At 40.7% G+C, this 15694-nt stretch overlaps 2 protein-coding genes across 6 annotated transcripts in view; one reads left to right on the plus strand and one right to left on the minus strand.

Moving 5' to 3' along the window:
- Positions 1–10: 10 nt before the first annotated feature.
- ZBTB26 (zinc finger and BTB domain containing 26) lies at positions 11–14829 on the minus strand. 4 transcript variants are annotated; one of them, XM_006049842.4, is made up of 2 exons: positions 14688–14829; positions 11–4479 (listed from the first exon to the last, which is right to left on the minus strand). In XM_006049842.4, exon 2 carries the CDS (start codon positions 4467–4469, stop codon positions 3144–3146), a length of 1326 nt encoding a protein of 441 aa, XP_006049904.1. In that variant the 5' UTR covers positions 4470–4479; positions 14688–14829; the 3' UTR covers positions 11–3143. The 4 variants fall into 4 exon arrangements, with proteins under 4 accessions (XP_006049904.1, XP_006049905.1, XP_006049906.1 ...); XM_006049843.4 differs by having other exon boundaries at positions 14660–14802; XM_006049844.4 differs by having other exon boundaries at positions 14692–14800.
- A 33-nt stretch (positions 14830–14862) lies between these two features.
- RABGAP1 (RAB GTPase activating protein 1) overlaps positions 14863–15694 on the plus strand; it is a 168723-nt gene continuing 167891 nt past the window's right edge. Inside the window, exons 1-2 of one of the 2 annotated variants that reach the window (XM_025261634.3) lie at positions 14863–15107; positions 15210–15341. The gene's annotated coding sequence lies outside the window, so the exon portion shown is untranslated. The remainder of the gene's footprint in view (positions 15108–15209; positions 15342–15694) is intronic. The other variant, XM_044926321.2, reaches the window with a different exon arrangement.

Below are 15694 nucleotides of genomic sequence, written 5' to 3' on the forward strand. Positions count from 1 at the left end.
ACACCAGAGCTTTAAATTGTCACACTTTTATTAAGGAAACTTCCCCATAATAAGTGAAGAGGTAGTTCACAGTATGTCTAACATACAACAGATTTAGAACAGCTATTCACCAGCTGAAATAAAATGTTCTGGGTTGTTTGTTTAGGACATTATTTTAGAAGTAGTGATGGTGATCACCCTCCATTTATAGATCTTCTAATAAACTAAAACAAATTAAAACCACATCTGATTTACCTCAGAGCCACTTCAGTTTGGAGTTTGCCTTTAAAATTAAATAATAAATAAATAACTGTGACATGGTGATTTTTTAAAAAACCAAACTACAGAAAACAGAACCCTCTCATTTTTAGTTATCCTGGGGATCCATAAAATACAAATGCTGAATGTCTACGGTTTTAAAAAATCTTCCTCCACTACAAGAATACAACTAGTTTTGAAAGTCATCTTCCTCTGTAAAACATATTTGATATCAGTAAATTGATCACTTTGCATATAATCTAAGAAACATGTATAAACAAAAAGTCAAGTACCACCAAAATTAAGAAAATGTCTCACAGAAACAGAACACCTCTCCAGCCAAGAAATGGGGGAGACTGTAAACCACTTGAGTGGTCTGCAATTGAAAAAGGTGAGAACTACAAGTTTTACTCATTCAAAACCATCAAGAGGCTGATTTTAAGTGATCAAAGAAAGCAAGGCAGTTTTCTTATTCCTAGGATAAAACCAAATTGATACCCTATCTCACTAAGACTACATGAGACTGTAAGCTCTGTGAGGGCAGAGACCATAACAATCTTATCTTCAAATTCTCAGTATCTAGCATAGTGCCTAACAATAATATGTGTTCAATAAATGTCTCCTGAATGCCTGAATGAATCCGGAAATAGTCTCCAACCAAAGAGACCAATTTTATTTGCAGCTATGCCTTTTAGTCTTCAAACCACTAACAAGACATGAATTTACGCAAAGCAAGCACCCCAACTTGAAAGTTCCCTGTGATAAAATGATGTTTAGAGAAAAGAGTGAAACAGCAGTTAACATATTAGTGTCTCACTGTTGCATAGAATTGGTACTCTTTGGCTGGATCATATAAAAACCAGAATGCTAGGTAGCATCATTAGATCATATAATGAGTGACATTAGGCATAAGATACCTATTAGTCTTACCACTCCATTTTATTCTCATTTAAAACCTTTTAACAAATGGTAGAAATTATACTTCAAATCAGATTCACATGTAAATGCATCAAATTATAACAACTTTAAGAATACCCTCTGACTACTCAAGTTAAATTGGAGAAGGAAATGGCAACCCACTCCAGTATTCTTGCCTGGAGAATCCCAGGGATGGGCGAGCCTGGTGGGCTGCCGTCTATGGGGTCGCACAGAGTCGGACACGACTGAGGCGACTTAGCAGGACTCAAGTTAAAATTAATTTTTGGTTCATCTATACATGGGACTCTCACAGCTCAGAAACAAAAATCAGGAAATCCTGATGGAAACTAAACACTGTTTCCAGACAAAATTAGTTTCACATTTGGATCCTTCTCACACTGTTACTTGTCCTTTCTGTTCCTAATCAACACCCAGCAGATCAGTTGCTTGCTTAGGAAGAATGTAATATTCATCCTAACCAAAAAATAATTACCTTACAAAAATAAATCCTTTATGACTGTTCTGTTTGCAAAATTGAGGCTGTCTTAGAAAGCACACAAGGATGCACAGAGGGGAAGCGCAAACTAGGAACTTTTTGCTGAAGTGTTCTTGATCATGTACTAAATCTTTTTAAGCCAAGGGACAGTGAGAAGTGAGGAGACCTTAGCTCATATTTAGCCTACTCAGTCTACTTTGGCCACCTTGGCCAGGCTACCTCTTTGGGCTTTGGATACCCCAACTTAAAAAACAAGAGGCAGGCTAAATGATTTCTTAAGAGTCTCTATGGACTCTAACACTCCTATTATCTAAATCTAACTCATGGTTCAGAAACAAGTAAGACTCAAAATTTTATTTCTGAACATGTGCTTAGGAAAAACAGTTGTTTTGTTTTTCCATAACGGAAAATCAACTTTGTATTTGATCTGTCAAAGGGGATGAGGTGGGACTGTGTAACATTATAGGAACATCTAAATGCAAAAATCTGACTGCTCCTTCTGTGACCCACTTTTTTCATCCACGTTAGAAATTAAGGTACACAAGGAAATGAGAATTCAAAGACTATTAATATGCTGGACAAAACTGAAGGCCAAACTCACCTTAGCAATAACGAACTTCTACAACAAAGTCTAGAGACTGACTCCAGATAGCCCCTTTTAAAGAGAGACCATTATATGTTAGCACACTTTAAGTGTACCTGGAGCAATCCTGATTCCAAAAGCATCACCAAGTAAGCTACAGAATAATTATAAGCATTTGACTTCTTTCGGGGGAAGACCTCCCAAATAAGTACTGTTGTACAACTACTACCCTTTGTTGGTTATGCTCCCCAATGATGATTCCTGTTTGCAGGTATTGATGGAAATACTGTACTCTGGTCTATGTCAACTTCAATCACATGAAGCTGGGCCATAAACTGTTGAAAAGAGTACAGAATAATCTAAAATACTTCTTTATAGCCAGCTCCAGGATAAGTAGATTCATTCATTTATCAGACATGGATGAATTATCAGTGGTTCTGATAGAACTAGAAGTTCTATCACATATTCAGGCTGATAGCAATATCACCTTATATCTCAGCTTATTTCCTACCAAAGAAAAAGATTATTTGCTTCCCTTAATATAGCATCTATTGATGGAGTGGAGGTGATGTTATTAATTTCTTGGTACCTTCAGAATGTGCCCAGTGGAAAGTCTAAAATAAGTGTCAGTCTAAGACATAAGTTGATGTTAGGTAGACAAATGGAGTACTCCTTGGGAAAGGAAAACAGACATCACAGGATAAATAATTCAAAACAGAACATAGGAAAGGGCAAAAGGCAGGCAAGACCACTCCAAGTGGCAAGTTGCCTGGTCTGTTAGTGCTTTGACTCACCCCTACGACCTGCACAGAGGATCTGGAGAAGTCAAATTGGTGAAATGACTCCTAAAAAGACTCGGACTATTGCCATGTTTGTAGTCAGTTCTAGTTAGGAGCACAAAGGCCCTGTTTAATTCACGCAAGTGCTATCGTTCCTTAAGTTCAGGACAGCTTGGGCCAGTTTACCGGCATCCAGGACCTGTGTCGCATCAGGCTGTGGCTGACACCCTTTAGAGTCTGTGACTGTTGTACACGCAAAAGAATCAAAGTCCACAGTGAGGTCTTGCACATTTCTTTCATTGGCATTATCAAAGCTGTTTTTGCCATGCAGCTGTTTAAGGTGCTTCCTCAAAACTGGCTTATGTGCAAAAACCATGTCACAATAGTTACACTTATGGGGCTTATCTCCACTGTGAAGGTTAAGATGATCCTGTAAGGAACACTTCTGAGAAAAGGTTTTCCCACAGATTTTACACTGGAAAGGTTTAATGCCGGCATGCACACGCATGTGTCGATGAAGGTTGCCTTTCTGAGTAAAAGTCTTGCCGCAGAGTAGACACATAAAGAGTTTGTGCATTTTTAAATGGTTGGCGTAGTTCTCCAGGTGACGAAACACCCTGGTACACTTTGGGCACTGGTGATGCCACTGCAGGCCTTTGTCTACACCTCGAATATTAGGCCCAAAGACATCTTTCGCGGCCATGATGATGTTATCACTGCCTGTGTAAGAGAGGGCATAATTGTGGAGATGGTTTTGCTCTATTTCACTTACTCTGTTTTCCACAGTTGAATTTATCAGAGAGTGCTGGGGCTCGGATGAATGTAAAGCAGTGGGTTCAGAAGAAATAAACTGGTTCTGATCTTTTTTACTTCTAACCTCTGATACATCCCCAATAGATTCTACCTTAACGATCTGAATATCACTGTCCTCTATATCCATACTGTCTTCAGATGGGTGAATACAAGGTGAGTCCTGCTTTGGGGAGCCTCTGGCATCTCCCTGATGTTCTTTCGACTGGGGAGAAGCACTCTGTGGTTCACATCCCTCTTTACTTTCCATTGGCTGTTTTGGCTTTATAAACTTCCACAAGGCCTGCGTGCACCGTTCTACAATGTGACTCATCTGAAGAAAACTCGCAGCGGTCAAGTAATTGACCAGTTCCATCTCGGGGAATTCCAGCACACCACTATAGCACGATAAGAGCAATTGTCTCCCCACTTCAGAACTCTGCAATATGGAGATTTTCACCTCTCTCGAATCGTTCAGTAAAAACTGGTCTCTTAAGAAGGGGGAACCTGCAGCAAACACAATTTTATGCCCCTGTACCTCAATATCATCTATGAGAACTGTAACATCACAAAATTTATTCTCTTCTCTTAATTTGTTCATTTTTTGTAACATTGAATCTCCATAATTTTCAAACTTGAAGTGAAGGAGATCTGATCTTTCAGACATTTTGGCAGACCTAAAGAACAGAAATGTAAAAAGGATGAATTTAAGAAAATTCAAACAATTAAGAAAACCTGGATTTTCCTTCCAAAAACAAATCTGTGTTGTCATACCTGTTCATATGTATCTGAATGAAATTTCCCTTGAAAGAGGAAGCTAGTATAACAGCTTTTGAAGGCTGTTAAAAATGACTCCTCACCAACATCAAATGTCAATTGCAGCTAAAGGAGTGGACTTATATTAGCGGAAATAGCTTGGCATTCATTCAGCTTTTTAAGATGCTTAATACAAGAACAGTGCTTGAGTTATTCCAAGGGCATTCTTTTGCTTCTCAAATCAGAATTCTGTCAGGTTTCATGAACTACCTAAAACATCCCAACAAGTAATAAAGTAATAAGAAGTAACGATTTTATTTTGCATGATACTGTGAACCTGCTTCTTCAAAGACAAAACACTATTTTCCTTTGCTCTGAATTTTACTGTAATGGCACTGCTTGTCCCATTCCTGGGTAAACCCTCTTCTGTCTAAACTGATGTGAATTTACTCATACAAGTATTTTGCAATAAAATGAAAGTCACATGTTTAAAGGGACAACTTTTAGACAGTGTCAAAGGCACAGGTCTTTGTTCTTTGCATTTTGGACAAACCTAAATTCTTTCTTAAGAAACATTTGTTGATACATGAAGTAAATATTTGATATAGAAAAACCAGATGAGTCACTTGGTGGGAATCTGAGTAAGAGTACAGTGGATCTAGTTAATCCCTATTAGATGCTTGCTTTCTTCTTTATCCCCATTCATCCATCATTACTCATCAACTGGACTACTCAAATTCATTCATAAATGCCCATTGGTTCCAGCTTCTATTACCTCTAAACCAACTCCTACACCACCTCATGTCATCTTTCAAAAACATAGATCTGTTTATATCCAATCCCTGCCTAAAATCCTTCTGTGACCTCCTGTCATCTCCTGGATGAAGACTAACCTCTCCAATATAAACTGATCAAGTAAATTTAATAATAATTAAGATAAACATTGGCAAAAACCAACCAACCATGGAGACAGTTTCTTTGTAAAAACTGCGTATTTGTCCTGTTGTAAAGCAATTTCTTTGGAGAAACTCCCCATGTTCTAATTCCATACTCTTACTTGGCTTCCCACGTGTCACTCTAAAGGGAAGGATGAGTTAGCCATGTCAATGTGACACCGTCAACATATTATTTTTACAATGACAGCCCACCAGTCATAGTAAAAATAAACACCTTGTCTATATACCAATCTTCTGTGAAATCAGTGGGTATATAAGATCTACCCGTGAGAAGTAGCTCCACAGTTTCAGTACATCAGTAAGTTCACCTTGAACTTTGTATCTCCATCAACTCCATAGTTGAGAATCACGACCAACAGTTCCTAGTGACATCTGGCTCCTGAAGCCCAATCTTTAGTTTTATGTTCTAGACCACTGAGTTACAAGGCCCATAGACCACCAGCTTGTGACAGCAGAATACAGGTCTCACTCATAATGCTCAGCGCCTACTTCATAATAGTACTTTACTGGCTCCAAACCTTACTACAGGTATTTCTTTAGTCCAGAACACTATTCTCAGCCAATTCTGACTCTCTTATTTCCTCTGAGGCCCTTCTCTAACCCCTTAGATCAGAACAGTTGTCTCTACTGAAACTGTAACCTCAAAATACTAACAGTAATATCCTTCAAACTGCAAGCTTCATGGCATTAGAGAGAATAATCTCTGCCCCATTCAATAGGGCTAATGCTGGGAATCTGCATCTTCTAGGGTGAAACACTCTTTCCTTTGGTTTCAAATTCAATAGTAACGCATCCACATTACTGGCAAACCCTATTCTGTTCAAACTGGTGTGTATACCCATTACCTCATATAGTACTAAACACACAGCAGGTGCTCAGTTTGTATTTGTTGAACCTGTAAGATTCACTTGACAGTAATAGGAAGACTTGCTGTTAGGAAGACCAGTGCAGTGTCTGCATAAGCATTACAAGTCTGAGGCTATGAGAGCATACAAACGAATGGGTACAAGGAGCAAGGGGGGAAAAAAAAGACATTTCAAAAAAACTTGTGGGAGACATGAAAAAAGGCAATATGCAAAGGTTCTAAACTTAGGAGTTCACCTGAATTAAAATGTCACTGAAAGAGAGGTGAGACTTAGGAAGGGGGACTGGTATGGCACAGGTATATTTAAACACATTTATACATAAATTTGGAGAAGGAAATGGCAACCCACTCCAGTGTTCTTGCCTGGAGAATCCCAGGGATGGGGGAGCCTGGTAGGTTGCCATCTATGGGGTCGCACAGAGTTGGACACGACTGAAGCGACTTAGCAGCAGCAGCATACATAAATTACAAGCATCTTCTTTGTATGGCACTCTGAGTGTACAGATAAATTATAATCACAATGAAGATGAGAGAGGAGGGATGTAGAGAAGCAGATGTAGCATCAGAGAAGAGATGGTAAATACCAGATGAAAAGGAAAAATCTTGGAGACATGGGAATATATTAGTAAAGAAAGTGGCGCAACAGTATTATCCATCACAGGTCAGTTTTAGCAATTATGGTTGCTTGACATATTTGATCTGGCAGTGGTGAATATCCCAATTCATAACTAGAAATTATACAAATGACTGTTGTTCAAATGGCCAAACACAAGGGGCACTATTTCTTAGAGGTTTAGCTTGTCCTGAATTTACTGACAGGTCAGCATTTTGATCTGTGGTGCTGGAGAAGACTCCAGGGAGTCCCTTGAACAGCAAGGAGATCAAACTAGTCCATCCTGAAGGAAATGAACCCTGAGTATTCACTGGAAGGACTGATGCTGAAGCTTCAATACTTTGGCCACCTGATGGGAAGAGCTGACTCACTGGAAAAGACCCTGAGTGCAGAAGGGCAGGAGGACAACGGGGTAACAGAGGATGAGACAGTTGCATGGCATCATCAACTTAATGGACATGAGTGTGAGTAGGCTCCGGGAGATGGTGAAGGACAGGGAGGCCTGGCGAGCTGCAGTCCATGGGGTCACAAAGAATGGGACAAGACTGAGCAACTGAACGACAACGGCACTTTCCTACTAACACTGAAAAATAAGTACTAATTGCTTCCATCTGTAACAGGATAGTACTCGAATTGCTTTAGGCAACTTTCCTCAAAGATCATTGTTCTTTGAAGCTCCAAAGACAGGAGTTGGAATACAGTTTCATTTACCTCCTATTCATCAGTCTCAAGCGACTTACCAACAGGAGCAGTCAGGTATCTCAGGGACGTGCTTGATTTGTCTGCTGTAGTCCAAGAATGTGAGGAAAAATTATTATTTCTCCTTTAAGAAGTTTTCCTTAATGTGTCAGCCCACTCTATTGTCTCTCTTTAATAAACTCTTATTTCCAGGCCACAGAGTTCATCCGTTAATTGTTTCCTGTCACTAGTTTCTCTTTCCATCAGAGGGTTAGTTATTTGAGGTCAAGAACCAACTGTTATTTTGTACACAACTCATTCAATAAAAACTGTAACTAACTCTTAATGTTCCCTATGAAGTTACTATTGAGCTACGGTAGAGATGCCTTTCATTATGGTAATACTGTTTTTGAGTGCCCTAGAAAATTTCTTTCTAGGGTTTGTTTCCAAAAAATAGTTTTGACAACATAAAATGAAATTTTAAACAAAAGTTTAAAAAGGTTCAAATAAAAAGGATTACTTGTTTCATATGAACTAGTTTAATTTTATTTAAAAATAAGAAAAAGGATGCCTAATCTTTACTGAACCCTTGCTGAGTACCAGGTATACCCAAATTGACCCATTTAATCTTCAAAATTTCTATGAGGTAAGTATTATTGTCATCTCCACTTTGCTTATGAGGAAATTCAAGCTTGGTGAACATAAGTCACTTGCTTATTTAAAAAAGGTGGAAAGTATTAAATGTTAGAGGTAGAAATTATGCCTGAGCGACATGATGCCAAAATTCATGTATGACAGAACTAGGCTAGCTGAAGTTTTAACTTATGATCATTAACTGTCATCTCCATTCATATCCATTCAACTGTACCCTGATGACTGATATGCTTTTGTATAGTTAGTTATGCTTCAATAAAAGACTTATGCTTAAAAACAAAAAATACAAATTGAAGCCAAATTTGTGTCAAGTCTAGAGGGCTTTAATAGTAAACCATTCATGTATTATCCTTGTCTTACCTTTCTCACCTATTTTAACTTTGTATTATTTTTCTATCTTTTGTGTATTCATCTTTGTAGGATGAAACTTAATGCCATTTATAAATAAAACAATAAAAATCATGAATATATTTGATTTTTAGACTCCCCAACTATAGTTAACTTCTAAGTATAATAGCAATTATTCATTATTATCATAGAAATCACTCACATAATTTTAGATTATAGCAGACCTTCTAGGAACTGAAAGTACAGAACTGATTAGGTAGACTAGAGACTTGGTCACCACATTCTGCTGATTCTTTTCAAAGAATGATTTCCAAATTCTCTATATTCTTACTACCATTGGCATAGTTCAGGTCTTTATCAACTATTGTCTGGGTTACTGTGATTAAGTCTGAATACTGCTGAGTTTCTCTTAGCAAGTTTTAAATGACCCCCTTACCAAACATCAATGAAATAGAAATAACCTCACTTAAAATCACTTTTTATTTGTTTATATTTACACAATTCTTCTATAATCATTTCCATAACAATGTTGCAGCTGATTTGAAATTTCCCTTTGTTCAAACAGGAGTAACCCAAAAGGATCAGTGAATATTTTAGGTTGAACAACGTTCACTGCCAAGCAAGGGACAGTGTGAAAATATCCACGTTTCTTATCTCAAATGCCCCTAATGCTACTGATAAGGATAACTTTCAGTCTGTTTTCTCATCTACCTCATAAAAGTACCTTTATCTTTCAACTTAGCATGCACAACTACTTCGAAATCTTTCTTCCTCTTTCATTAACACCATATGCCATTTTTCAAAGAGGCTGTAATATACTACAGCCTTTCTATAAAACTCAATCCTTTTCTTCTTTTGGGTAACTTTCATGACACTACATTCTCCAACTGCTCACTCTTTTACTTACAACATGTTTATACAATCTGTAAGTAACATTACAGAAATATACCATTCCTGGAAGAACTTTTGAATATAGGTGAAGTCAAAGTCCCCTTTCTCAACCTCCTTCCATTCAGTCAGTTGATTCTCAGTTTCTTCCTTAATGAATCTCCTTCCCTCTCCACTTTACTATGTATAACACTCCCAGCCACAGAAAATAAAAAGTAAAATTACTTTCCAACTATATATATTGCTTTGCGGCTTTTTCATTTATTGCTTTTAAGAGTTATTTATGTTGAATAAATCTGGTTATTTATGTTGAATAGATCTAGCTCACTCTTCTTAAACTGTTGTACAGAAGTGGGCAAGTGACTTAACGACTGGCCTCAGTTTTCCACCATTCTTTGGCTGATCTGTTCCTTAAGGATTCTGTAAATTGTGAAAAGGTAAGTATATTCTTCAAAGCTTAGTCCTTAAGTTTTTGCTATTTTCTTGAGGCTGACTTCCTCAGAAAACCTGTCTTGGTTTCTCAATGTTTTATTACCCTCTCTATTTAAAAAATTCCTAAATCTCCATCCTCCCTGCACATTGTCCTTCCTTGGCCAGGCAGGGATGCAGCGGTTCACAGGGCTCTTCTGTGCTCCTAACTTGGGAGCCTAACTTGGCTTGCATGCACGTCTCAGCAGGGTGCTGTGGGGAGGAGCCCAGGCAAGCAACAGGGCCTGTGTGGCCTGGGCCTCTGAGCTCCTGGCCCAGAGAGGTGATGTTAGAAAACTGGCTTAAAACTCAACATTCAAAAAAATAAGATCATGGCATCCGGTCCCATCACTTCATGGCAAATAGAAGGGGAAAAAGTGGAAGCAGTGACAGATTTTATCTTCCTGGGCTCCAAAATCACTGCTGACAGTGACTGCAGTCATGAAATCAAAAGATGCTTGCTCCTTGGAAGGAAAGCTGTGACAAACCTAGACAGTGTATTAAAAAGGAGAGACATCATTTTGCCAACAAAGGTCCATATAGACAAAGCCATGGTTTTTCCAGTCGTCAAGTACGGATGTAAGAGTTGGACCATAAAGAAGGTTGAGCACTGAAGCACTGATGCTTTGGAACTGTGGTGCTGGAGAGTCCCTTGGACAGCAAGAGCAAACCAGGCATTTCTAAACAAAATCAACCCTGAATATTCATTGGATGGACTGATGCTGAAACTGAAGCTCTAATACTTTGACTACCTGATACAAAGAGATGATTCATTGCAAAGGATTCTGATGCTGGGAAAGATCGAGGGCAGTAGGAGAAGAGGGCAACAGAGGATGAAATGGTTGGATAGTATTATCAAATCAATGGACGTGAGCTTGAGCAAACTGGGAAATAGTGAAGGACTGGGAAGCCTGGCATGCTGCAGTTCATGGAGTTGCAAAGAGTTGGACATGACTTAGTGACTAAATAACAACAACATGGCTAATTTTAACCAAACTTAACCTCAATTCGGATTCCCTTGTAGCTCAGTCAGTAAAGAATGTCCCTGCAATGCAGGAGACCCAGGTTCAATTCCTGCAAGGGAGAGATCCCCTGAAGAAAGAAATGGCAACCCATTCCAGTATTCTTGCCTGGAAAATCCCATGGACAGAGGAGCCTGGTAGGCTACAGTCTATGGGGTCGCAAGTCGGACACAACTCAGAGACTAAACCACCAACCATCACCAACCTCAGTTCATTCTAATAAAAAATAACTGCCCTAGGCTATTACTCTATCATTTGAAATGCATGTTATCTAAACTCTTGCATCAGCTAAAACTCAATAAGTCAAAAATAAAAACTTGTGGAGAATACTTCTGAGAACAGTAGATGTAGACACAAGGAAACCTGTTAGTGTTATTTTAACAGAGCAATATAGAAATAATGAGGGCCCGAATAATATAGATCAGTCCTGGTGTTCATTGGAGGGACTGATGTTGAAGGTGAAACTCCAATACTTTGGCCACCTGATGCGGAGAGCTGACTCATTTGAAAAGACCCTGAAAAAAAAAAAAAAGAAAAGACCCTGATGCTGGGAAAGATTGAAGGCAGGAGGACAAGGGGACAACAGAGGATGAGATGGTTGGATGGCATCACTGACTCGATGGACATGGGTTTGGGTGGACTCCGGGAGTTGGTGATGGACAGGGAGGCCTGGCGTGCTGTGGTTTATGGGGTCACAAAGAGTCGGACACGACTGAGCGACTGAACTGAACTGAACTGAATAATATGAAATTGAGAAGAAATAATATGGATTTATTTTAACAGATTCCAGAGATATCTCAAAGAACTGATGGACTTGATAACCAAGGTAGGGAACAAGGGATGAAACGTCACGATGACTCCTAGGTATTTGGTTTGAGAAACTGGATGTCTGACAGAATGTCATTCAATAAGCAAGGAAATGCTAGGGGAAATGACCATGGGTCAGGTTTTAAAATGTTTAACCAGAGGAGCCTGCATGACATTAAGGGGAAGATCAATTAGCTAGCTGATATGGCTCTGAAGCTAAAGAGAAGACCTGATTTGGATAAGTTAATAAATGAAAGCATGACATACCTAACTATGAATGAAACTGACCTAAAATGGCACATATTGGAAGAGAATCTAAGGGAAAAGAAATGAAAAATAAATCCGTAACTGAAACATAAATCCATTACTTACCTTCTCAATCTGGATCTCTTCCAAGCCTCTCCATTTTTTTTAATCAAGAGTCTATCTTTGCTTAAATTTTTCCCATTCTTTTGACTCCCATGTTCAATCACTGCTTAGTACAGTGGATAAAACCGGGTTTCCAAGAATCAAAACGCTGCCCCACCACTTTCTAGTTGTATGACCTTGGGCAAGTTACTTAATTACTTCTGTTTTTTCAGTTGTCCCATCTGTCAAAGAATAACAGTACTTAACATGATAATATTAATATTTCCATAACAATAGGTTGTTACGGAAAATTAAATTAATTTAAAAGTAAATTAATGTTTTAAATTCAGTTACTTTTTAAAAGAACTTAGGATAGTGCCTGGAATTGTGCTCTGTAACCAAATGTTAGATCAATAATACAGCCTGTCAATATCCTTTGTGAAGTCCTTCAACGTGTGGCATTTCTTTCATTCTCATTTGATACCAAACCACCTGAGGTCTCTCCATTATTTCACATATTATCACCTCATCATTCTGCTAAAATTGCTTTGTAAAAAGTCACTCATGATCTCTTGATAAAGAAATGCAATCTTTTTTTTTTCTTCTTTCTCATTCTCCAGAGGCTCTGCATCCTTTGTCTCAGTGGACCCTTCTCAGTGTTCTCCTCTCTTGACTTCTGAGACTTCTTGGTTGTTGGAATCCTTATGTTTTATCATTATATTTTATTATCTACTTCTGTTTCTGCTACTATATCAACTACTATTAACTATTCCCATTTCCCCAAATATTCCCTTCATTGTCAATAGCCCCTTCCTGATACCAACTATTTCCATGGCTTCCACCTCTGTGCTTTAAGATGATTCAAACTTTTACCTCAAGCCACGGCATTTAGGCTGAGCTGCAGATTTGTCTTTCCAACTCTATACTGGACAGTTCCATGTGGCTATCCCATCAGGCCTTAAATTCAAATATCCAAAAAATGAACTGGTCATCTACACTATGCTTATGGTTTTATTGCTGATAATGGCATTAACATTCTTCAAATTTCACAGGCCTGAAATCTAAGACTCAGCTTTGATACCTCTTTCACCCTCAACATCCAATTCATTATGGAGTCTTTACAGCATTTCCTACAGCATGTGTGTGCTTAGGCACTCTCAGTCATATCCGACTCTTTGCAACCCCATGGACTGCAGCCTGCTAGGCTCCTCTGTCCATGGGATTCTCCAGGCAAGAATACTGGAGTGGGCTGCCATGCCCTCTTCCAGGGAATCTTCCCAACCCAGGGATCGAACCCAGGTCTCTCACAATGCAGAGGATTCTTTCCTGTCTGAGCCACCAGAGAAGCCCAAAATACTGGATAGATAGCCTATCCCTTCTCTGGTGGATCTTCCCAATCCAGGAGTCAAACAGGGGTCTCCTGCGTTGTAGGTGGATTCTTTACCAGCTGAGCTACCAGGGTAGCCCTTCCCTTCAGCATACCTGTCTTCTTTCTGATAATATTATCATAACTTGGTTTTGGGATTTCGTTACTTCTCACTAGGCTGATCCCATTACACCTTCAAAAGAATCTTCAATAAGAACATCTAGAATTTAGCTAAAGAGTCCAGAATCAGTTCTTAGAAATTCCTATCCTATAGGCTGACCTCCAGAACAAGATGATTTTCTACAGTGCAAATCTGACCACACTAGTCTCCTGCTCAAAACTCTTCAACAAGTACCCACCTCTTTTAGGAGTAAATCTTCACTATCTGGACTTCCATCTACTTTCCCAGCTTCATATCTCATGCTTTGCACAAGAGCCCTGGAACCCTCTCCTGCTCTTCCCACACAAGTTATGCTCACACACTGCAACTGCTCAGCATTGCAACTGTTCCTCTGAGGGCAAAACCTCTTCTCCACCTTATCCGCAAGTAAAACTGAAAAGTCTCTTCAGCCTCCCCGGCAACAGCCCCCTGAACGTTTCATACATATACGACTGATACGTACATCGCAGGAGCACTCATTTGTTTTTAGCTGGTTCCCAAACTTGACCCTGAAAATTAGAACAATGTCTTACGAATTCCCAGTGCCTGACAAGGCGCCAGATATAAAAAAGGTGTTGTAGCCAGTGGCAAAAGGGTAAACTAGCTGCACTCCACAGTGATCCTCGCAGGCTGGCATTGAGGCCTTGCCCTGGCCGAGAACTGGCACTTCTTAAAAGATGCCAGAGTCGGGTTAAAGCCAACTGCTTGGCCCTCGGCTGGGGTCCCCGGAGGAGGTCCCTGGGGGCATCCTTAGGCTCCCCACTCCAGACTCAGGGGAGGGAAAGGGGCGGGGCATAGCAGGGGCCGGGCCAAGGGCTCCGTAAGCACCCCCAAGCCTAGGCCAGCCCCTCGGCCCCCATCCCGGTGCAGGTCCCGGCCAATCCATGGCCCCAAGGGGGCTCGATTTTGAGAGACCTTGTACCCCTACCCGGCGCTCCGGCCGCCTCCGCACTTACAGACCCGGGGGAAGGCCACCGTCAGGATCCGGCACCGCCAGGAGCTCCGGCCCCTCGGGGCTCGGGGAAGGGGGAGGGGCAGGGAACCCGAGCCAAAGGGGGACCCAACGGAACCGGAAGGGCAGCCCTAGCCGGACAAAGACAACTTCCAGGTCCCATGGTCCTCTCCGCCAATCGGAAGGCTGGGAGGGCGGCGGGCCAGGAGAGGGATTCTCCGTGCCGTGGGCGAGATGATCGGGTACCCCGGGCTCCCGCTAGCTTCTCCGCCCGCGTGAGCCGACGATCAGGTGCTGTGGCTTCTTAGCGCCTGGGGCTCAGGCCCCGCGCACTTCGCTCCTTCTCAGCCGCTCCTCTCTAGCTACGACTCGGCCGTCTGCCGTCTGCGTGGGCCTGAAAGGCGCAGCTGCACTGCAAGCGTCGGTAAGCTCCTCCTGTCTAGGGTATGGACTCGCCTTCTTGGGATCCAGAAGCGGAGGGAAGGAAGTTTACCTCCCTCGGTTTTTGCATGTTGGTGTTTCGCAGGGATTTGCATTCTCCGTTACCTACAACTTGCTGATTGTTCACAACTCTCTTTCGCCTGACCATCAGCATCAGCTCTCTTGCTCCAGGGCCAGCTGCCGAGAAGACATGTCCAATTGGTTTTCCACTGTTAAGGTAGCTTTGAACTCAAGTTCATCCGCAGACCTGCTTCTTACCTCCTATAGTCCTTGTGTTGGTGAATGGCATCGTCCACGCAGTCTTGCCCACCAGAAAACTTCAGTACCATTCTAGAGCCACTTTCCATCTTGCCAATTCAATGGTTCACTGGGTTCTCCTCATTTTGGGGGGGGGGGATGGGGGAGCGAGGATATTGTGGTAAAACATACATAGTATTTATCATTTTAATAATTTGTAAGTGCGAAGTTTCATGGCATTAAGTACTTCACAATATTGGGTAACCATCACAGCTGCTGTAGCCAATTTCATTATTTTACATGTGGTTATCGTTTTTCCGCCATTTTTGAAAA

The sequence above is a fragment of the Bubalus bubalis genome, chromosome 12 (genome assembly GCF_019923935.1).
Source record: "Bubalus bubalis isolate 160015118507 breed Murrah chromosome 12, NDDB_SH_1, whole genome shotgun sequence".
NCBI lineage: Eukaryota > Metazoa > Chordata > Mammalia > Artiodactyla > Bovidae > Bubalus > Bubalus bubalis.